General features: G+C 37.9%; 1 protein-coding gene across 2 annotated transcripts; it reads left to right on the plus strand.

Moving 5' to 3' along the window:
* The first annotated feature begins 3,499 nt into the window (after positions 1 to 3,499).
* LOC126785311 (uncharacterized) lies at positions 3,500 to 23,607 on the plus strand. 2 transcript variants are annotated; one of them, XM_050510952.1, is made up of 36 exons: positions 3,500 to 4,480; positions 4,929 to 5,073; positions 5,621 to 5,899; positions 6,001 to 6,168; positions 6,249 to 6,464; positions 7,023 to 7,117; positions 7,611 to 7,776; positions 8,181 to 8,605; positions 9,144 to 9,267; positions 9,454 to 9,552; positions 9,658 to 9,729; positions 10,249 to 10,386; positions 10,608 to 10,761; positions 10,866 to 11,233; positions 11,937 to 12,400; positions 12,478 to 12,819; positions 13,259 to 13,483; positions 13,986 to 14,076; positions 14,230 to 14,307; positions 14,478 to 14,768; positions 14,862 to 15,059; positions 15,283 to 15,771; positions 16,055 to 16,216; positions 16,415 to 16,711; positions 16,807 to 16,889; positions 17,072 to 17,176; positions 17,632 to 17,860; positions 18,396 to 18,761; positions 19,159 to 19,260; positions 19,637 to 19,780; positions 19,973 to 20,061; positions 20,562 to 20,644; positions 20,758 to 20,873; positions 21,569 to 21,654; positions 22,549 to 22,648; positions 22,819 to 23,607. In XM_050510952.1, exons 1-36 carry the CDS (start codon positions 3,597 to 3,599, stop codon positions 22,882 to 22,884), a joined length of 7,539 nt encoding a protein of 2,512 aa, XP_050366909.1. In that variant the 5' UTR covers positions 3,500 to 3,596; the 3' UTR covers positions 22,885 to 23,607. The 2 variants fall into 2 exon arrangements, with proteins under 2 accessions (XP_050366909.1, XP_050366910.1); XM_050510953.1 differs by having other exon boundaries at positions 14,880 to 15,059.
* Positions 23,608 to 24,367: the final 760 nt, after the last annotated feature.

Below are 24,367 nucleotides of genomic sequence, written 5' to 3' on the forward strand. Positions count from 1 at the left end.
TTCTCAGAGAGACGGTCAGATACTCCAAACGCACCGTTTTTGCAATTTCAGATCTAGCTACGCAGATGCACCTTCCTCCATGTTTGGGGAGAAACCAATTTGCTGATTTACCCACGTTATGCTCACCCTTCTAAATTCAATGTCAGGTGTCAAATTCCTCAATCATCATCTAAATATGAGTTGAAAAAAAACACATGATATGAGTTTAGAAATGTGGGCAAATTTACTTCCATATTTGGAGTAAGAGAGTGTAGGAGGCTTATATTTGTTTTCCTTATCTATTTTTTTTCTAAATAGAACATAATTTTTTGTCAAGTTACTCGAGTATGTCGATTATGGAGTTTGAGAAAAAGTGAGTTTGAGATTTGAGAAGTTTTTATTTACCATCACAAGTTTCTTCAATCAATTGGGAGAGGAGAGAAAAGAACCCGAACTTTGAACCTATATCAACATTTTATTTAGATCTCTAGACATTACTATTGCACTCACATGGAATAATATTGTGTTTGTGCTGCAAGTTTTGATAACAATCTTTTGTTTTGTTCCCAACATTTTGTTCATATTGAGAGTTTAAAACAAAATCTTTGTACACATGATAGTTCTAATTTCATTTACACAGCCTAATTACTGTTATTAATGGGATCATGTGTCTACGTTCCCATCTAATTGGTTTTGGAAATGATGCTTTTATAATAACAACAATGATCACTATTTCACTAGAATTGTTGATGTTGACGTAACTAGGCCTCATCGTTTAGCCCGCAGATCTAAAAAGCCCGCGAAGGCCCGTAAATTCGATGGGCTTTTACCCCGCCTGGCCCGCGAAAAAGCTCGTCAAAACCCAATTATGTGGGTAGAGGGCCGGGCTTAGTTTAGATGTGTGAAACCCAGCCCGGCCCACCAAAAGCCTGCAAGACCCAGCTCGTAAAAGCTCGTCAAAAAATAAAATATTCTACATGCATATAATATATTATACATATATCAATTATATGTATTTTTTGGTAATAATTATACATAAAATATTATATATGTTAATAATACTAGATTTAAAATTTTATATTTCTTTATATTATAACTTCATACTAGAATTATAATAAAATTGTAGCATTATGAAACAAAAATATGGAGTAAACTTCTCGGAATTAATCGACACCACCTGATGTTATCAGTACTAATATTTAGAGACTCTATTAAAATCTCATCTAATTCGGACCTCGTTTGACCGTCATAATTTCCGTTAAACCGAAAATACCACTAATATGCCCTAAGGAATGACCCATTACCAGGATGTGAACGTCGAAAGCCGTTTGCATATATGAAATCATCTAATTTTTGTCACCGATCGTGTGCGGTCACACCGAGGAAACTCATTGTGCAAAGCCCCGGTTAATGGAGTTTTAATATGTCAAAATGCTTTTTTTTTGTTGACCGTAAGTACAGATAGTCATACTATGTCCAAAATGGACGAAATTTTTACAGGGTCCCTAAATATATCGATCACATTTGATGGTGTCGATCGGCCATATTTAGAACTAGAATTGTCGATCGCCGAAGTGTCCACTAATATAGCATAATATTTATAATAGGTTTAAAATAAAACTATTGCATTATGAAGTGACTATATGAAGAAAACTTATCGGGATTAATCGACACCAGCCGACGTGATCAGTACTTATATTTAGTGACCTTGTAAAAATTTAATCCAATTCGGACCTCGTTTAACTGTCGGAATTTCCGGTAAACCGAAAACACCACTAATATGCCCTAAGCGAGGACCCATTACAAATATGTGAATGCCGAAATCCGTTTGCATATCTGAAATCACCTAATTTTTGTTACATATCGTGTGCGGTCGGACTGAGGAAACCCATTTGATAAAGCTCCGGTCAATGGGTTTCAATATGTCAAAACGCCTCTTTTTTGGTTGACCGTGGGTACGAACGGTCAAACCATGTCCAAAACAGACTAAATTTTTACGGGGTCCCTAAATATATGTACTAATCACGTTTGTTAGTGTCGATTGAACATATTTCGAACTGGAGTTGTCGATCGTCTAAGTATCCACTAATGTATCACAACTTTTATATTCATGTTTATAATAAAACTATCGCATTATGAAACGATTATATGAAGAAAAATTTTATAGATCAATCAACACTAGCCGATGTGATCGATATATATATTTAGTGACCCTATAAAAATTTCATCAAATTCGGACCTCGTTTGATCGTCAGAATTTCCGGTAAACCAAAAACACAAATAATATGCTATAAGGGAAGACCTATTACCAAGATGCGAACATCGAAAGCCGTTTTCATATCTAAAATCACATATTTTTTGTCACCGATCTTGCGTGGTAGCACCAAGGAAACCCATTTGGTAAAGCTTCAGTTAATGGGGGTTTTAATATGTCAAAACGCATTTTTTATTGACCGTAGGTACGAACGGTCAAACCATGTCCAAAACGGATGAAATTTTTACGGGTTTCCTAAATATATATATCGATCACATCTGATAGTGTCGAACGACCATATTTCGAAATGGAGTTGTCGATCGCCGAAGTGTCCACTAATGTATCATAACCTTTATATTATGTTTATAATAAAATCATCGCATTATGAAGTGACTATATGAAAGAAACTTATTGGAATCAATCGACACCATCTGATGTGATCGGTATATATTTTTAGTGACCATTTTAAAATTTCATCAAATTCGGACCTCGTTTGATCGTCGGAATTTCCGGTAAATCAAAAACACCACTAATATGCCCTAAGGGAGGACTAATTACCAAGATGCGAATGCCGAAAGCTATTTACATATTTGAAATCACCGAATTTTCACTAATTGTGTGTGGTCACAACAATGAAACCTATTTGGCAAACCCCCGGTCAATGAGGTTTTATTATGTCAAAACGCCTTTTTTTGTTGACCGTAGGTACGGACGGTCAAACCATGTTCAAAATGAACAAAATTTTTAGAGGGTCCCTAAATATATATATCGATCACATCTATCAGTGTCGATCGACAATATTTCGAAACTAGAATTTATTTGTGCCTTTTTTTAGAATGTTTTATAATAATTATTTTATTGTTAAGGGTTAAATAAGAGTATTATGTTTTTTTTTCTAATACAAGCCTGTAAGGTCCAGCCCACAAAAGCCCGTAAGACCCGCTTTAGGTGGACGGACTTGGATTTCATATTTGTGAAAATACCTGGCCCGATCCGGCTGGACCTGTCATTTATTTAAATTTACTAAGATCCGATCCGTTGACGAGCCGTAGATGCAAAGTTGTTTTTGTTCTATGTTCTTGTGATTTGTAAAAAAATTGGCCAATATTATAAAAATCGCGCCTAGACGGGCACGTAGGTGAGCAAAACGGTTGCAAAACAATTGGGGCTACACCATACGACGTCGTTTGTCCATTTATCTTTTTCCGTTGGTTAAAGTTGGCGGTTTGTCATCACACTTTACAGGAAAGGATACACAGGTCGTAAAAATCCCAGTCCCAGTCAAGATCACCAGCACCGCCCTCAATATCCAATTTCCCCCGTCTCTCTCTCATCTCCGATGAACTGAAACCAACCCCCAATAATGGAGGACAAGGAAACCGAAATCCTCACCCGCCTCGCCGCCAACCACCTCTTCCTCGGCCAATTCGAGCCCCTCCGAGCCATCCTCCTCGCTCTCCGCGCCCGTAACCCCGTCCTCGCCCTCGCCGTCCTCCAGACCATCGTAGCTCACTCCGGCCGCTTCCACAATGTTCTCTGGTCCCCGTCGTGCCCCTCCCCGGCGATCCTCACTTACCTCTCCACCGTCGAGCTCCTCCAGTTCGACAACGCCTCGTCCGCCTGGGGATTCGATCCCGAGACGCTGCGGCTGCGCGCCGAGTTTCTGCTGCTGGTTCAGAGCTTGATCGATAGAGTCTCCGAGAGCCTAAGGAGGAGTTTCGATTTGGAGAGCTTGGAGAAGGAGAAGGAGAAGAGCGATGGTTTCGAGGAGCGAGCTGAGTTGATGGATGACGCCAGCAAGGAGTTGAGAGATGGCGGTGGCGAGCTGGAGAGGTGTGTTAGGGTTTTGGATAGAGTTTTGGAATTGGGAGTTAAGAGGTTGAGGCCGAAATCGTTACTAGTAGTGAGTGAGAGTAATGAGTGTGTGGAAATTGAGGAAGGTGAGCTGATGTGCTTGAGGATTCTAGTGTGGGAGTATGCCGAGGTTTTCGATGCGCTGTGTTGGAATATACAGAGGCAAGTGAGGGGTTGGGAGGGAGATGATGCTTCGGGTATGGCTATAACAGTGAGGAGGGATGATATGCCCAAAGAGGAGGACGTGAAGGTTCTTCATTTGATACAGACGAGTGTTCAGTTAGCTCACTTGGATGCAATGAGAAAGGGGATCAAGGATGGTGAAGTGGATGGAGTGGTGTTGCGGATTCGGTTCCTTCACCTTGATTATGGAGTGGAGGAGAGTGAGTATCGGTATGTAATGTGGTACTTTCGGTGTGTTTATGCTCACTATGTTGATGTTTAAGGTTTTTTGGATGGATAGAACAGTTGTAGAACTTGATATATGTTTTAGGAATTTAGTGTTTGTCTATTGATAAGAGGGGTAAATAGATTTTAGGGTTAAATAGATGTGTAAGGTTTATATATGTACTTCTCGAAATGTACTTCTGGAAATGGATTTTAGGCATCTATGGAGGGGCGTTTATGGTGCTTAGATGGGGGATTAGGAATATGAAAGTTATCGTTCTTCAGTTAGTGAAGATCTTAAACTCTTAGGTTCCTTCTTGTCTGACTACATTTAGCAATGTCGCTTGTCTCATTAATCTTATGGTTCCCTGCTGAGTTTGGTTTTCATTCCTTTTGGTTCTCCTGATATCTTAGTAATTCCTTCTCAAATGTTTTTTTTTCCTTTATTTTATAGAATTGCTTTGCAAGATCTCCTCAAGATAGTGTCATCAGGAAAGAAGGGATATGGAGATTCATGGCGAGACATGCGAGAAAAATTACTACAGATTTATAGTGCAGCTCTTGCTTCAAGCTGTAGCCATCTTGTTCAAATTATACAAGTAATGCTGCAAGCCCTTGTCAGCACTCTTTTGTATTTTGAATTTACGCCCAAAGTTTTATATTTTGATTCTTTTTATGTAGATGATTTTGCTTGAGGTTTGGTCCGTACATGATATATAGCACACATTAAAATTGGCTAGAGCAGGATGTTTGGAAAGCCAAACTTTTCAATTGAACGGGTGTTTGGGAAGCTTTCTTTATTTTGACTGTGGTTCCATAGCATTTGAAAACTTACATTAGTGTAAGCATGTATCTATGAGCTGCTGCTTAAGCCCGAAGCAGATATACCAAATCTCCCATTTTTATAGGTCCGTACTATTTTTTGAATCTGATTGTGGTGGTTTTCTGATGAGGACGCTAGCTGTTAACAGTGAATGTCTGTTTGATTGTACATTATGACCACTAGTATGATCTTAATACAAATAAATTCCAATACGTTGATACAATATTTGAGCACTCCTAATCACACATCTTCTATAGAAGTTATTGTCGCGTATGTACATGTTCTTGAAGGGGCATATTGATTTTGTATGTGGCTTTCTGTAGGATCTTCAAGATGAGTTACTCTCAAAAGAGATTGAGATATATAGAGCTCTTAATAATGATCAGATTCCGCCACCTCTGGCACGTCTTCAAAGATTTCTTGAAGAATTAGAACCTGGAACAGATGTAAATAATAAAACTTCCCCCGCCAATAGGGTTGTTGCATTTTGCATGAGAGACATGTACCAATATGCTCGTGTTTCTGGTTTACACCTGCTTGAATGTGTCATTGAAACAGCTCTGTCTGTGGTGAAGAAGGAGCAGCTTCAAGATGCTAGTAATGTATGTGCCTGGTTATGTCTTCCTTATTTCGTGAGTATATTATTACTTGGTATTGGATTGGTAATATAATTTAAATTCTCTCTTATTTGATCTATTGGCAGATTCTTTTATTGTTCCCCCATCTTCAGCCCTTAGTAGCGGCCATGGGTTGGGATCTACTGTCTGGCAAAACTGCAGCACGAAGGAAATTAATGCATCTGCTGTGGAAAACTAAGTCGCAGGTTCTACGACTGGAAGAATCTTCACTTTATAGCAACCAGTCAGATGAGGTACTTGTCCTTAAAGCTCTAAAATTGTGATAGTTACTCTCAAAATAAAATATGTAACTGAAAGTGTTATTTATTGGCAGATATCTTGTGTGGAATATCTTTGTGATTCTTTATGTTATCAACTTGATCTTGCCTCTTTTGTGGCCTGTGTCAATTCTGGTCAATCATGGAATTCAAAATTGTCAATGACATTGTCTGCACAAGACCAAATAGCATACAATGGTGAAGATGCCCAGTTAGACCCTTTCGTTGAAAACTTTGTACTGGAAAGACTTTCCGCTCAAAGTCCTCTTCGGGTGAGTCTGCAAGTCCTAACTATAACTGTCTAGTAATTAATTATATCTATTTATTTATGGTACGGAAAGTGTGATAGTCAATTCAATCAGAAAAAGAAAAAAGAAAAGAAAAAGATGTCCAGCAAACCTTGACTTCCTATGTCCAGCAAACCACGACCTCCTATCATGTTGTATAAAATCAGGTTATGTTTGGCTCAAAATTCTGACCGCAGGATGAAAGACACTGATAAGGATATCTTGAAATTGCTCAAGAGAGATACCAAACGTGAAAATAACATATTGTCTGCATGTGCGGAAGTACTGCAGGTTGGACAATTTGGTTGGTCAACTTAAAGACTTCTTGCTTCTGGGATAAGAAAAGAGTGATCATAGTTTGTTGTTGTGGTACAGAAATCCCTGGACAATTAGTTGGTGGTTTAGAGAGCTTCATTTGAACACTTATTTAGCCTTTTGTTTTTATCATGTTAACTCTTCCTTAGTATTGCTAGTGGGGTGGTACTCCTTTTGAACACTTCTATCGTTCACTTATACTCGAATGACAGGATGCATGTTCTGTAGGTACTGTTTGATGTTGTTCCAGGCATCAAATTTCAGGATGCTATTGAATTGATAAGCATGCAGCCAATTGCTTCAACTTTAGAAGCCTGGAAGAGGTGTGTATTCATGTCATACCTTAGTGGGTACTAAACATTAGTTATGCACAATTTTTGTCTTTATGTACGACTGGATGTACAAAGAGTAAGACATACAATAAATTGGTAATTGGACAAGCAAGCAGTTATTAGTGCTTGCTGCTGATCATGTAACTCCATAAATAAATTTTTCATGCACTTCCCATAATTACAAATATAAAGTTACTCAGTGACGCAGATATATCAAGTTAGTCAATTTGTTCTGTAAATTAGTAGGACGTTTGTTTAATAAGCCACAAGGGGTATACAAGAATCTTACAATTGTATAGAAACATAAATCAAGGAAAACATGAGTTGGAGGAGTGCTGTAACCATTTAAAAGATCTACAAAATATCGAAGCACACAAGTTATATTGTTAGTATTCATTTTTGTTATTCTATGTTGGGATTTGATCCACTTTTCTTAATACGTTGATGTTTTGCCCTTTCCCTATTCTATTTTATTATATGGTAGGATGCAGGATATTGAACTTATGCACATGCGGTATGCTCTAGATTCAGTCGTTCTTGCACTTGGAGTGATGGAAAAGAGTATGACTGCTGAAAGTCATGAACTTGCGTTTTGCTATTTAAAGGACCTGCAGAACCATTTGGAGGCTGTAAATACTATCCCCCGCAAGGTAAACTATTCATGAATCTTGTCTCTCAGTCTAAGATTTTTCAATTTTAGCTCTTTTATGTGGTTATTTAAACTGGTTTGCTTCTTATCTTTATACAAGCTCAAATTGCAAAGCACAGTTCATTGTTTATCTTGCCTAATGTGTGGCATGTTGTTGTTGGAAGTTGTTCAGAATACTAAAATCATAGAGTGATGCTATTTTTTTTTAAAATCATGTAGTGATAGATTTAGCAGTCCCTCCAAATTCACTCAAACTTCAGTCTCTTAATGGAACCTCAATTCTTTTGATCTGTATTTAGTGTCATCGGTTTTTATTTCCAAATTTACATGTTGAAGTATTAAAATTGTTCGACTAGCCTGCACAACTCACATCCACTATTTCTATGGTTCTGTTTACTGTTGCAGATCATGATTGTGAATGTCGTAATTTCTCTCTTGCATATGGATGATCAGTCTCTCAATTTGAATCAGTGTGCCTCACCAGGGAATTATTCTGAAGCACACTACACACGTGCTTCAGAACAGATCAATCGAACTACATGTGTAGGGGGAAATGAATTGGTTATATCTTTCACCGGGAAACTACTTAAGATATTACATCACTGTCTCCCTTCAACAATAACAGAACTTGATCACGCTCTTAGTGATGGTATAAATAGGGGTGGAAGACAAGCAGTGGAGTGGAGAATTTCAATTGCTAAACACTTTATTGAAGAGTGGGAATGGCGGTTGTCAGTTTTGCAGCGTCTACTTCCATTATCTGAACGTCAGTGGAAATGGAAGGAAGCATTGACAGTATTACGTGCTGCACCATCAAAGCTACTTAACCTGTGAGTTCTGCAAACTAGATGATCACTGCATGTTGGTTATGGAATCTTTTTTTTGTGTGTGTGGTGAAACTATGAGATTTATAAATTATGATAATCACCACCACGTGCCAAAATAGTAGAAAATAGTGGTGATATATACTTCATGATTGATAATACTATTTGAGCATTGAATCCAAAATTATATGGCAATGTGTTGGTCAAAAACCTGATGAGTTCTTATGTCTTACGTTTCGGATGTGGGAAATTACTGTGATGAACTGTGACCTATACACGCAGAGACCTTATATTGGGTGGCATATGAATACGGTGTAACCATTGGGCCGGACACTTGGGCAATGCCTTGATTTAACTTTGAGCACCCAGCCTGACACCAACTGTCATTGGGTGGGCCCAGTACCTTATAAGATCTTATGCAGTGTCTGGCATTTCATGTTAGACATTACTCTAAAATAATAACATGTCAGATAATGATCCAGTAATTTGTAATACATTGCTGAACCTTCTTTTCTTGAGATATGATTGTTCTTTTGTTATGCAGTTGCATGCAAAGGGCAAAGTATGACATTGGGGAAGAAGCAGTGCATCGATTCTCATTGTCCGCAGAAGACAGAGCTACACTAGAATTAGCTGAATGGGTTGATGGTGCTGTCAGAAGAAAGTCGGTATGATTTAGATCCAATGATATGTAATCACTCACTTTATGCTTCTCAGCTTTATACCTAGGAACACACTACTGAACCATCATATCATTGTTGCCAATTTTTCATTACCTTCTTTCCTCCAATAATAATTCAGTTTTTCACTGTTGGCGCTTTGGAAGTAGCTCTGATGTTTACTTGCTTTCCTAGGTAGAAGATGTAGTCTCTCGTGCTGCTGATGACGGAACTTCTACTGTACATGATCTGGATTTTTCATCTTTACGCTCTCAATTAGGTCCTTTGGCTGCCGTAAGTGCCTAGTTATTTCATTTATGTTCCTCACTGATTTAACTTGGGGCTGAATATCTTAATTGATTTATAGGTTTAGCTGATAGTTTATGTGTTTTCTGTCAGATTCTTCTTTGTATTGATGTTGCTGCCACCTCGGCACGGTCTGCAAAGATGTCCCAGCAGCTTCTGGATCAGGCAATGCTCAAACTTCCTGAACTTGAAGTTTCTAATCATGGAAAATCCACAATGTTTTTTTTAAATTTATGTTATCTTTGTATATGTGTCCAGGATCTATTTCTGATTTATGAATTCTCTAATTTCAAAACCAAGAGCCCAAATGTAATAAAAAAAGGCAAAACAAGAAGAACCAAAACCTTATAGAGCTTCTGGTGCTTATTGAAATTGGAGCAAACAAGTTACCGTGAGTATGAAATTTCTTGTGTGAAAAAGTGATGTGAGATTTTGAATTTCCTGATTACATTTGTCCATTTCCCCTCCGTTTAAGTAGTCTATATATAGTTTAATGCAGAACCATCATTGTCTTTATTATATGGTTACTTGGTGTTTACTCAAACGGAACTAGAGCCCGGACTCTTTCCATCTTATGAATGTTTTGTTTAGCCTTTTGCTGTACTTGTAATAACTTTTTTATATCAGATGTATAGCCTCCAGTTGTTTAGTGTACAATAACCGTCTTTTTTTCTATGTGTGCAGGCTCAAGTTATGCTGTCTGAGATATATCCAGGGGTTTCTCCAAAGATGGGCTCCATGTACTGGGATCAGATTCTTGAAGTGGGAGTTATTTCTGTTCTAAAGAGAATCCTTAAGCGTTTACATGAGTTCCTGGATCAGGTGATATCTTGGTGTTCCTTTGTTTAATTGAGAGAACTTATTGTCATCAAAAGATGACACTAACTTATATTGAAGAGTGCTGGGCCATGATCGAAACAAAATAACTTGTTACTGCCTGACTAGTTCTTTACTTCTAAGATACTTCCAAGCCCTAGATTAATCAGTGCCCCAAACCTAAAGGAAGAGCTTAGTTAGTGATCCTTTCTCTTGATCGTTTTCAGGATGATCCTCCAGCCCTTCAGGCCACTCTGTCTGGGGAGATGGTGATCTCCTCACCAAAGGATTCCCACCGACTGGGACAACGGGAACGTGTTCTTGATATGCTACATCATATGATTGAAGATGCTCACGAGGGCAAGCGGCAGTTTCTCAGTGGTAGGTTTTCCTTCTAGTTTTGGCCATGGAACGAAGTGGAATTAGGTTTTATGGATCCTCTGCTTCATATGCCTGTAACACAATTTGATTTTATAAATGTATAGGTAAGCTCCATAATCTTGCAAGAGCTGTGGCAGATGAAGAATCAGAGCGCAATTTTTCTAAAGGAGAAGTCTCTTCTGTTGACCAAAAGGTTCTATCCGATTTTGACAAGGATGGTGTTCTTGGACTGGGGCTACGAGTTGCCCAACAGATACCTTTAAGTTCCACGGTTGGAGAAACAAGTGTGCAGCCTGTTGGTTATGATGTAAAGGACAGTGGGAAGAGATTGTTTGGTCCATTAAGCACCAAACCCATGACATATCTTTCACAATTTATTCTTCACATTGCTGCAATTGGTGACATAGTTGATGGCACAGATACGACTCATGATTTCAACTTTTTCTCCCTTGTGTATGAGTGGCCCAAAGATGTAAGATTCATTTTCTCTATCATTTTCAGTAGCTGCTCTGAAGTATAACTCTTTACTTTTGATGTTTGTTTCCTTATACTTTCTTTGGTGACATTTGGTTATGCGTGCAATTTAACAAATTATGATATTGTTTTGTAGACACACACACACACACTATTTATCATGATATATGACCTATAGTTCAGCATACAATGGAAAGAAATGTAAAAATGAATATATATGCTTTTTGGTGAGGTGATTATTAGGGAATGTTGCACAGTTGTGCAAATATTATATACCTGATCATCGACCACATATTTCTACTTTATGAATGGTTGTCCCTGCTTCTCAATCTTTGTACCAGGTGAAAGTAATCCAAATTTAAATAAGACTTTTGACTGAACTTCTTAATTACTGTAATAATATATTGCCATTTATTTAATGAAGAAATGATAAATCTATTATTTCATTTATATGTCCCAAGGAGTGCAAATCTAATAAATCCTAGATGGTAATTAATAATATAAAACAGTCAACAGTATCTCTTTCAGATATAGTATATTCCATATTTATTTATTTTCAGTAGTTTGTTTCCTTTAAAAATCCTCTGTTCTCAATATCCTAATGATCTGAATTAACTTGAAAGCTGACAAGTTCTTTATCTTAGGGCTTGGTATAACATGACCATTGCTGATTACGGATATGTTTTGGTTATATTTTGCAGCTTTTGACCCGTCTTGTCTTTGACCGGGGCAGCACTGATGCAGCTGGCAAGGTAGCTGAGATTATGTGTGCAGATTTTGTGCATGAAGTAATTTCAGCATGTGTACCTCCAGTTTACCCCCCACGATCTGGCCATGGATGGGCCTGTATTCCAGTCATTCCCACCTTTCCTAAGAGTGGTTTGGAAAATAAAGTATTGTCCCCATCTTTCAAAGAAGCTAAGCCTAATTGTTACTCACGTTCATCAGCTTTGCCCGGAATCCCTCTCTACCCTTTGCAGTTAGATATAGTAAAACATTTAGTCAAACTATCCCCAGTGAGGGCAGTCCTGGCATGTGTTTTTGGGAGTAGCATTTTGTACAATAATAGTAATTCATCTGTATCGAGCTCCTTGGATGATGAACTTCTACAGGCACCAGATGTTGACCGGTTATTTTATGAGTTTGCTCTTGATCAATCTGAAAGGTTACTTTCTTGCCTGAAAATGCTGTATCTTATCTGACTGACTTTATGATTTGTAATGTTACTTGTTTGGCGTACAGGTTTCCAACTTTAAACCGATGGATACAAATGCAAACTAACCTGCATCGAGTTTCAGAGTTTGCTGTAACAGCTAAGCAAACTGACACTGGTGGTGAGAGCAGAGGTGAATCAAGAGCTGCTATCAAGAGGCTCCGTGAGTGTGACAGTGATACTGAGTCAGAAGTTGATGATGTTGTTGGTAATAATATTCCAACAGCTTTAACAGATCTCAATAGCCAAGGTGGTACTCCTCTTGATTCATGGCGTGATTCATCTAAATCGGACAGTGTGGAGTTTGACACTTCAGTTTTCCTTTCTTTTGATTGGGAAAATGAAGAACCTTATGAGAAAGCTGTGCAACGGTATTACAGATCTTTCTTAGTCAGCATTATTCTGTAACACTACCTCGCATTTACTTTGAATTCTTAGAGCTCACGTTTCTAAATGCTTTTAAAAGGATGACCTGCTACAATATGTACACAGATCTTTCCAGTTGAAAGAAACCCAAAATAGTACGAATGATTATGATGCTGGAAATCTAAACTGAAAGAATTGTTCTCAGATACAAGGAAACTACAAGAATCATATGTATGCATATGTTGGAATAGACTCTGGGTTTTTTATGCATAAATCATCTGGGGTTGAGAGAGCATATGACATGGAGTTGGCAACACCTTTGGAGGGTGGGGTGTTACTGAGAAGCTCGGATCATATTTTAATTAATTTTAGGGCAGTACTGTCATCTTAGTTTCAAATGAATGTCGCATAATATTTCCTGGCACTGATGCTCGCATTCTACAGATTAATAAATGACGGAAAACTTATGGATGCTCTTGCACTTTCTGATCGCTTTCTACGCAATGGAGCTTCAGATCAACTACTTCAGCTGCTCATAGAACATGGAGAAGAAAACCTGTTAGTTTCAGGACATTCTCAGGGTAATGGGGGCAATAGCATTTGGAGCACTAGTTGGCAGTATTGCCTGCGGTTGAAAGATAAAGAAGTGGCTGCTCGACTTGCTCTCAAGTATGTAACTTGGTGTATAGTTATGCTGGTGCATGCAAGTAGACTATATATTTCTCTATGGCATTTGTTTTATTGATATCAGCTTCTTTCCATTTGCGGAGTTGTGTTTTTATAAATATTTGCTCAATTGATGGTACATGCTCTAGTCACATTTTCAAGAATTGACAACTGTTTGAAAGGTCATGAAGATATTTTGTTGTTGTTCCTGCTTACCCCTAATTTCTGTGTGGCTACTTAATCATGGTTCCCTGGTTCCCTGCCATTACATGTTGTGAGTCATCCCAATAATATTCTGTCCTTAAGCATGTTCTCCTTTGTCCTTATTTTTTTTCTTGCTGTTTTGAAACTTCTTGTCCACCACATTTGATTCTTATTTCTGTTCCTCCCGTGTTACTACATATTCATATCTCATTAGAAAGGTGTTTAACATGTGCTGGTGATTTACCGAATTCAATATGCGTCTTGGCATAAACTTTCTGAATCCAAACAAAGTTTGTTCCAGGTGTATGCATAGATGGGAGCTGGATGCTGCTTTAGATGTGCTCACCATGTGCAGCTGCCATCTGCCTCAAAGTGACCCCATTAGGGAGGAGGTATGATTTTCTTGTTTGACAAATTGTTTCATTATTTTATCTTAATGCTAAGGTGCTGTCTTGATATTTCATCTGAAGCTCAATAATGTTTCTCTATGTTACTGGCTAAGCTTAATCTGCTCTTTTGATGATGTACTCCGTTTAAATGCTTAGGTAATGTGTAGGAGACAAGCTTTGCTGAGGTACAGCCACATTCTAGGTGCAGATGACCATTATAGCAGCTGGCAAGAGGTTTTAATTCTGGCCTATGTGCACTAATAATTAAAAAAAAACTGATAGAAATACATTTTTGGTTTATTCTACTGATTTTTATTGGGTGGCCTGAATTTTCATTAAATATCATTTTTATTGTTTAAGTTTCCCCTATTTATATCCTCTTGATTGACTCCTTTTGTTGCCAGGTTGAGGCAGAGTGTAAGGAAGATCCTGAGGGGTTGGCACTTAGATTAGCTGGAAAAGGGGCCGTTTCTGCTGCCTTAGAAGTGGCTGAAAGTGCGGGGTTATCCATTGACTTGCGTAGAGAACTGCAGGGCCGGCAACTTGTGAAGCTTTTGACTGCAGATCCTCTCAGTGGGGGAGGTCCAGCAGAAGCTTCACGTTTTCTATCTTCACTGCGTGACTCAGATGATGCTCTACCAGTTGCCATGGGTGCGATGCAGCTTTTACCTGATTTGCGGTCTAAGCAGCTTCTTGTAAGTACTAGAAATTTTGTGTGATTCATAGAGTATGGTATTCACTTATCAATGTCATATTTGTGGTGTAACGTGTTTTGACCTTTGGTAAAGGTTCATTTTTTCCTGAAGCGAAGAGAAGGAAATCTTTCAGAGGTTGAGGTTTCTCGGCTTAATTCATGGGCCTTGGGTCTTCGTGTTCTGGCTTCCTTGCCATTGCCGTGGCAGCAAAGATGTTCATCTTTGCATGAGCATCCTCATTTGATACTTGAGGTTCTTCTGATGAGGAAACAACTGCACTCCGCCACTTCGGTAAGATATAGCTTCTTAACTGCGTTAAATCAAATGAAGTCTTCTTTTATAGTTCATTTTGAGACTGATTTAATTATCATATGTCTATCTGTTACAACTTTTGACATCAGGTGTGTAAAAGTTGGATCATGGCTCCTCATCAAATCTGGCATTTTCCATGGTCTTATGCATGTCTGGCATCTCTATGCTATTACTTAGTGACCTTTGTTTGTTTGTTTGCCAGATTCTCAAAGACTTTCCTTTGTTGAGAGACAATAATGTGCTTATTGCCTATGCTACTAAAGCTATTGCAATCAGTATTAGCTCTCCCCCAAGGGAACATCGAGTATCTGTTTCGGGGGCAAGATTAAAGCAGAAAACAAGAACGGGTACACCTGCGAAGTCTTCTTTCACCAGCAGTCTCAGTAACTTGCAAAAAGAAGCTCGCAGAGCTTTCTCATGGGCTCCACGAAGTACTGGAGGCCAATCTACTCCAAAAGACGGTTACCGTAAAAGAAAAAGTTCTGGATTGACACCCTCTGAAAAAGTAGCTTGGGAGGCTATGGCTGGAATCCAGGAGGATTGTGCTTCAACATATTCTGTTGATGGGCAAGAACGTTTTCCTTCTATTTCAATTTCTGAAGAATGGATGCTAACTGGTGATCCCTTGAAAGATGAAGCCGTTCGTGTATCTCACCGATACGAGAGTGCTCCCGATATAACACTTTTCAAGGTAGTGAACTTGGCTAGTACTTTTCGATTCAAATATACAGCTATATATACTACGTATTGCAATTTGCCAATATCACTAAGGCATTCAAGCTTCTGAGGAAAGCCAAATTCAGTTTGCTGTTTGCTCACTCTTAGACTTAACTTTCCTCGGATAAAGCCTTTTTCTAATATGTAATAACTTTCTGTATATTAACGAATTAAAGTAGTACTGATGTCTCTTGCATGCCAAGTTCTTGTATAGGCATGCCATTTCTGTTGCTAAGGTTCAGGCTGTTACTGTGCAGGCACTGCTTTCTTTATGTTCAGATGATTCTGTGTCCGCAAAAACTGCATTGGATTTGTGCGTAAGTCAGATGAAAAATGTACTGAGTTCTCAACAATTGCCGGAGAATGCATCTGTGGAAACCATTGGTCGAGCATATCATGCCACAGAAACGTTTGTACAGGTATCTCTTCACCAAAGCACTTACAATACATGATCTGAGTGAAATCAATAGTTTCGTCACGGTTCCAGTTCCATAACCCACAAAAGCCATAACATGCCATTTCCCCTTGCAAATATAGGTTGTGGCATTGTTCCTACATCACCATTTTTGCAATGTAGTTTGTGGATGAGAAACTAATTCTAGCTACACACTTTGCAGGGGTTACTTTATGCTAAATCACTGTTGAGAAAGCTTGTGGGCGGCAGTGATTTGCCGAGTAATTCTGATGCTGGTAGCTCTAGTGTTGGTAGTCAGTCCACAGATGAGCTATCTGAAGTTCTACTGCAGGCAGACATTTGGCTAGGATGTGCAGAGCTACTTCAGAGTCTTCTGGGATCAGGAATTGCAGCTTCTCTAGATGATATTGCAGACAAAGAGTCATCTGCCTCTCTTCGAGATAGGCTGATTGTGGAAGAACGGTACAGCATGGCTGTATATACATGTAAAAAATGCAAGGTAATGAATTGTGGAATCTGTGGTAGACTAGCTGTCAACTTTTTCTGTATTATTGAAAGTATATGGATCTTATGAGTATTTGGTGCTTCCGTCAGATTGATGTGGTACCTGTTTGGAATGCATGGGGACATGCTTTGATTCGGATGGAGCACTATGCACAAGCTCGCGTGAAGTTCAAGTATGTGATTTAATAAAAATGTTTGGCCTAAAAGTGCTTGTTATAGTGGTCAATAAGGATCTTCCCTTTGTCTAGAATCTTTGTTTCTCCTTGCCCCCTCACTTCTTTTTAATCTGTTGTTTTCCCTTGTGAGTGACAGCACATGTGCTTTCAATTATTATATCTCCATTTCTGATTTTCAGGCAAGCTCTTCAATTATACAAAGGCGATCCTGCTCCTGTCATTCTTGAGATAATCAATACAATTGAAGGAGGTCCGCCAGTTGATGTTTCAGCTGTTCGTTCCATGTAAGATGGCATTCTAGCTCTGAATTCAGAAATTTCATATTTGTCTTGTGTCAAAACCTGTTTAGGAGTTCAGTGTCTATAATTTCAATATGGCTAGAATGCGATCAAACTTTCAAACCTGATGGCCTATATAGTACAGTTCTGATTGAGAGCCTGTTTATTGAATGGGAAAGTTTTATATTGTTAATTGTGTGTTTATATCAATCAGTGTGGCCTTGGTAGAATGAGAGGCACGATAGTGTTGGTGATGTACCATGTCCTAGTTGGGCTTTGAGATGTCTGCACATGACACCGTCTCACAGGCCTTTCTATAGAATTTTTCATGTACTCTACACTGAACTGTTGTTTTGGGTGTCTCGCATGCCGTTCTACTAAAAGTTTCGTGTACTCTCTGGTGAACTCTTGACTTAGGGTTTATGATGTATAATAATCTGGAATTGAAACTCTTACTGCAGGTATGAACATTTGGCTAAAAGTGCACCAACAATCTTGGATGATTCTCTTTCTGCTGATTCATATCTCAACGTGTTATACATGCCATCCACATTTCCTCGTTCAGAGAGATCCAGGCGTTCTCTGGAATCTGCAAATAGCAGCTCCACATTCATGTCAGACTTTGACGATGGGCCACGCAGCAACTTAGACGGTGTTCGGTATGTTGAGTGTTTCAACTACTTGCAAGAAGTAAGTTGCGAATTCCTCATACTCTCAAGCTAAGCTTTTATGTTATGTGTATTGATGCCTAGCATACCTTTCTACCGAGAGTGAATGATAAACATCTGGTTAGACCCTAAAATGGGTTTTGTTATTCGCAGACATTATAGGTTAATCTATACACCCTTTTCATTGTTCTATTCTTTGAAATTACTTTATTATGTAAATCGTCAATACTATCGTTTTGGAAGGGTATGCATGAGCCAATGGGTACTATGAACAATTAACATCATAAATTAAATAAAATTATGTTGGATAAGAGTGCGTATAGATTTCTCATGTGAACACATATTCCCCAAAGTTATTCTGTTATTATTTGGTAGCAGAACTACTAAGTAGTAAGTAGCAAGTACTAATTAAAGGTAATATTCTATATTATTATGTTATAAACAGTAGTATTCCCTCTAGCTTTTCTCATTTCTCCGATGCCATTGTGTACTATAACTGCTATACTTATGGTCAAATCATGAGATCCTTGATCATTACATCTTTCAATCTCTTGCAGTATGCCAGGCAGCATTTACTCAATTTCATGTTCAGGCATGGCCATTATAATGATGCTTGCGTGTTGTTCTTTCCTCCAAGTGCTATTCCACCACCTCCTCAGCCATCAGTGGCGGGGGTGGCATCCTCATCTTCATCCCCTCAGAGACCAGATCCTCTAGGAACTGATTATGGGACTATTGATGACTTGTGTGATTTATGCGTTGGTTATGGCGCAATGGATGTTTTAGAAGAAGTGATTTCAATAAGAATGTCATCTACAACTCCACAAGATGTAGCAGTGATCCAGCATACAGCTGCTGCCCTTGCCCGTATTTGCATCTTCTGTGAAACACATCGGCATTTCAATTATTTATACAATTTTCAGGTATTTAGTGTTAATTCGATCATTTAGTGTTAACAGATATTGGTTTTTGTTCTTTGTTTATTGTTTACTATGACATCATGCACAATAAAGGCATCAAATTAGGCTCCCAGTGATTTCTTTATAGCATTTCTTCTGCTTGGTACAATTTTATTGGAGTTTGATAAATTTGACCAACAGATGACTATAATTCTGACATGCATGAAGTGATTTTTCACAAATGTCTAGTATAATCAGCCGTACTGCGTTTATTCCAGCCTCATAAGTGCATTCAACGTAGGGCAGTTTCAATCTTACAAGTAGTCCTGCTAAAATGGCATTATTATTGTTGAAAGGTGCATTCAACTGTCCTAATTTTTTTTTCCTGTAGTTGAGTTTTGATACTTACTCCGTCTTTCAGGTTATTAAGAAGGATCATGTGGCTGCTGGACTTTGCTGCATCCAACTTTTTATGAACTCTTCTTTGCAAGAGGAAGCTATAAAACATTTGGAAAATTCCAAGGTCTGCTCATAACTTTTTCTCTTGGAGTGGCTTAATTTGTTTGAACTACTTGTGATATGGCTCTTAATGTTCTTCTTAATGATATCCGCCCGTTCATAATTAACCTGCTATTTAGATATGTAAGAAGGAAAATAAGTGTCGGTTTGGTTCATGATCCAAAAGCAATTGTATTAATCTATACTTCAATTTAATTCCGTTTCACCCTGAGAATTCAATATTTTAAGCATGGCGGTTTCCATGTTTAGTGCTGTTGCTCAGCTAATAATGTAATATTTCCTTAGTAAACTAGTTATGTAATATTTCCAAATTTTCTGAATATGTAGTAGTTGCATACGTGTCCTTCACAGTTTTCATATACAACAAATCTTGGTTGTAGATGCACTTTGATGAAGCACTATCAGCACGGTCCAAAGGTGGGGATTCTACGAAGCTTGTGACAAAGGGTGTAAGAGGAAAAAGTGCCTCTGAAAAGCTTACTGAAGAAGGACTTGTTAAGTTTTCTGCCCGGGTATCAATTCAGGTAACCATCATGGGGTTTCACCTGGTGATATCCATCACTTGATATTCTGTACTGTGGACAAACCAAAAGATTAGCTGGGTACTCTAATTGTGTCATGTTTCTTAAACTGAAATCCTAAATTTAAGTTTAGTCCATTGACCAGCTTTGTTGATTATAGTCGAAAATAATTCATATGGGTTTGTTGTATGGCAGGTTGAAGTTGTGAAATCCTATAATGATTCAGATGGACCCCATTGGAAGCTTTCACTTTTTGGCAACCCAAATGACTCCGAAACATTCAGGTTTAAGTCCTTCTGAATCCTAATCACTGCTGGGTAATATATGGGGCATCTTTAGTTCTTTTTTTATTTATTTTTTGCCTTTCACAATATTTCCAAAAGCTTATCGTTTCTGTATCTGAAGGAACTTATTTTGCCTGGTACTTTCTTAGATTTATGTTTTACTATATTAGCATGAAAGAAATTTTTTTCTTCTCGAGCATGAAAGAGTCTATTGGTATCCCGATTTGCAAAAGCTTTTGGTTTCCTCCTTGTCTCGGGCTCTCGGCTGTGGCTTCCTCTCATCCACTATTGCCATCTCCTTAATTTTCGTTTTCTCCCTCTTGTAAATTCTTCCTCCTGATATCTACTGTTTGGAGGGCAGTGAGGCCGCCAGCAGTGATTATTGCTATTAATAGTATGCGTCGCTTGTTGGTCCTGTGTAATTGTCTACCATGGCATATACTAATTGTAAATATTTTATATATGATGACAAAGGAATTCATTTTTATCCTCTTATTCAGGAGAAGGTGTAAAATTGCTGAATCTCTTGTGGAAAAGAACTTTGATTTGGCTTTCCAAGTGATTTATGAATTCACCCTTCCAGGTAGCTATTATAGGATAACTTACTGTTTTCAATTATCTGGTCCTTGATGCATCGATTAGGGTCTAGAATTAAGAAATTTTCTAATTAACATTAGAACCTCGTGTGACTTTCAGCTGTGGATATATATGCTGGTGTAGCTGCATCACTTGCTGAGAGAAAAAAGGGTGGTCAGCTGACAGAATTTTTCAGAAATATTAAAGGGACCATTGATGATGATGATTGGGACCAGGTAACTTATATCTTGTAATGTATCTACTGTCATTTGGCAAGAATACTAATGGTTCATGTCAACATATGAATTGAAACGAGTATTAAACATATTGGGATCAGCTAAATACTTTTCTGAATACAGAAGGGTGAAATGCAAATCTCAACTTGATACCTTTGAAATTGAAAGAGATGAAATTATATTGAGGCTTGATATGAGGTATAAACGAAAGTAGGTGGTGATCATTGGCATATAATTTTGTATTTGACGTGTTACCTATAGAAAGCAGCGGTTATGTATGCGTCTTTATCTGGTGATTTGATTCAATTATCCATGTACTCTCTTGCAAGCCACCTCAATTCCAAAAAGTGACACGTCTGAATTATTTGATACCAAACACTACAAGATATCAGACAGACAAATAGTGAGAATTTGAGTATGATAGATAGTATACGTCCAAATAAGAGAGGGATCATTTAAGTGACCGAAATACCTCCAAATTTATTCATCCTGGGTTTAATAATAATACTGATGTCTCCAATCAGTTTCTCAAATGACAGCCTTTTTTAAGCGTATGGTTCTTCAAATTACAAACTTGTACGTGTGGCAACCACAATTATCCTATCCCAACTACTTCACTCTGTCTGGAGTTGGTAGTTTGTTGTATTTCTTATGTTGGTTCCCAATTGATAGTGTATATATTTGGAATATTGTAGGTCTTGGGAGCTGCAATTAATGTATATGCTAACAAACACAAAGAACGCCCGGATCGTCTTATAGACATGCTGACCAGTAGTCACAGGTGATAATTTCTGTCACTGGTCCCACTGGCGTTTGTGATCATAAATTATAAATTAAACTAATGCCATCTTTTTTAATTACTTCTGAGGACATGATTACTGCATTTATATTTCATTGATTGGAATTTTTTTTACTATGATCTCCTATATATGGATTATGGTACTGTACCTTATAATTTTGAGTTTTGAGGCAGGACCACTCCTTGAACTATTTATGTGAAAACCTTCTTTAGTTACTCATTATTATCTAAAAGTTGCATGTTGAAAAGTGTGTATAAACATGGTACACACATCAGCGCAGGGAGATACACTACTTTTCTGTGCGACACTGGAATGTGGAGGGTGGGATCTCTTGCGTCTTCCCAATCTTTCCTCTGGCTTGTGTCCTTCATGTAGCATTGAAAGTTTCAAACCTAATACTCTTGAAATTATTTCATACTTCCCCATATTATTGGTAATATCGGTAACATCTCTAATTCCCCCAGAAATGAGGAAGAGCAGAATTATCTTTATCTCACATCACATGCAGTTCTTCATACTTATGATGAACTTCTCATGAAAACAGGACCCCATATGATTATTGATCAAGTTTATACTTTATAGTTAAGGGATTCACACCCCAACTCATTACCTTGTTGCTTGATAAATGATCATATATGCTCTGGCTTATATTCCTCTGCATACCTAAGTACATGTCTGTCTTGGTACACTCAATAATTACTGGCTAGTACAAAAGTTGGAGTTAGGAGCACAATTCATTATGTGTCATGTCAGTCTTGCAAACAATTCATTACGGTTTCTGAAATTAGCTGTTGTTTCAGACCATTGGAATATTTACTTCACTTTTGTCTCTATACTATTAGTGATGCGTAAGTACCTCTCTTACATATATACAGGAAAGTTCTGGCTTGTGTGGTTTGTGGACGTCTTAAAAGTGCATTCCAAATTGCTTCTCGTAGCGGAAGTGTAGCTGATGTCCAATATGTAGCTCATCAGGTTCCCTTCTTCCCCAGGACATTGCTCTCACCTTTGAATTAACAATTCCTATCTCATTGAAATAGATTATTCACACTCACCTAATTTTTTATTTGGTCGACTTGAGTTTATATTTTTGTTAGCTTACTGCTCATATGCCGATTCTAATTTTTGTACTATCCTTTTTGCAGGCATTGCATGCAAATGCGCTTCCTGTGCTCGATATGTGTAAACAATGGTTGGCTCAGTATATGTGATTTGTTGCTCGAGGAAATCCAAGTTGATCTGTACTAGTGTTGGCCTGCTCTTGTTTATGCAAGACTGCTGTACAAAGAAAGTTTGTCAGCCATGGACCCTGATCAGGCTCCTTGATCCAGATGTTAGTCGTGTACTCGTGTTACTATATACCTTCGTGCTGGTGACCGGTGGTTCATGAACTTTGACTTTGACGGGAGGCTTTTTCTACTTCATTTGGAGCTAGGTCCTGCCATATTTTGGTGCTAGGTCCTGCTACATTTTGTTTGTTTCGTATCAACACTTGCCAGCTGCCACAGTCTAAAGCATGGAATTTGCTCCATTTCAAGAAAAAGCTGACTTTTAGCCTCAAGTTTGGAAACAAGCAAAGAGAAGAAATTGTACATCATAAGATTGATTGGAAAGTGGAATTGCAAGCACATCTACAAGTTATTCGCACTTCATAACACATGACACTGCTTGGAAAATCATGGTATAAAATGGCATATACCGTAGTTAATTTTTAATCGTAAGTACATAAGTAGGGTTTTGTAACCAAAAACTGATTGAAGGCTTAGCTGAATACCATTAGTCATTAGATCAAGTCTTCTGCTGTAGATAGATGAGAATAAAACTAGTTTGTACATATTTGTATGGAAAAGAAATACACGTGATAAGCATAAATCCAGAGCGCAACGAGTCTTATCTTTGTTAAAAATTATGTATATCAAAGACCAATTTGACTATTTCAGTGACAGATTGTCAAGTCCTGAACATGAGGGCTATTCTTTCCAAGGAAAATGAACTGCTCAATCTAAATGAAAACCCAGGAACACTACACAAAATTTTGCAGAGCCCTTCGTGTATCAATGTTTCATGTTATACGACATCATTTTAGCCAGTGACCTTGATTTAAATTTTCATATTACTGAGGCACTAGTCAGTATTCTTTAGATATCAAATGCAAGTCTGCAATCTCCTTGTCAATGTTTTACTATTTTATGCGCAACTAGTGTTCTTTAATAATTCGAAAATAATTTCCAAATAACAATTTGCAGATAGGGCAGTTAGGTAGTATATAGGGAGCACTCACCCTCGAGTCAAATTGATTTGTCTTTTTTAACTATGCATAAATAGTCTGTTCCAATTATTGAATACCCTTATTATCGAAAAAATTATTGAATTCCCTTTCTTTGAGATATAATTCTATTCGTAGTTTCTTTGTAGCATTTGTGTAACATATCGTGGTGTTCTAATCCTTAACTTCTATTGTTAATATATCCAAGCCGAACAACAGATGCATACAACTGATATGATATCATACGTTCATAATATTATAACATATAGAGGTATAATCGATATAGACGACTGCGTGCTCTAATTTGGCATTTTCATAAGGATTTGACTTATTTGGGGAGGTGGTCACCTATGCAGATTCATTTCCCAAATCGATCCAAAATATTTATCAATGTTATCTCTCCGGAAATTATGATAGCAAACTTCATA

The sequence above is a fragment of the Argentina anserina genome, chromosome 2 (genome assembly GCF_933775445.1).
Source record: "Argentina anserina chromosome 2, drPotAnse1.1, whole genome shotgun sequence".
Lineage (NCBI taxonomy): Eukaryota > Viridiplantae > Streptophyta > Magnoliopsida > Rosales > Rosaceae > Argentina > Argentina anserina.

Coding starts and splice junctions, on each gene's coding strand:
- LOC126785311 (XM_050510952.1), top strand. CDS start 3,597: ATGGAGGACAAGGAAACCGAAATCCTCACCCGCCTCGCCGCCAACCAC. Junction 8,606..9,143: donor CCATCAAAGCTACTTAACCT/GTGAGTTCTGCA, acceptor TTTGTTATGCAG/TTGCATGCAAAGGGCAAAGT. Junction 14,769..14,861: donor TGCGGTCTAAGCAGCTTCTT/GTAAGTACTAGA, acceptor CCTTTGGTAAAG/GTTCATTTTTTCCTGAAGCG.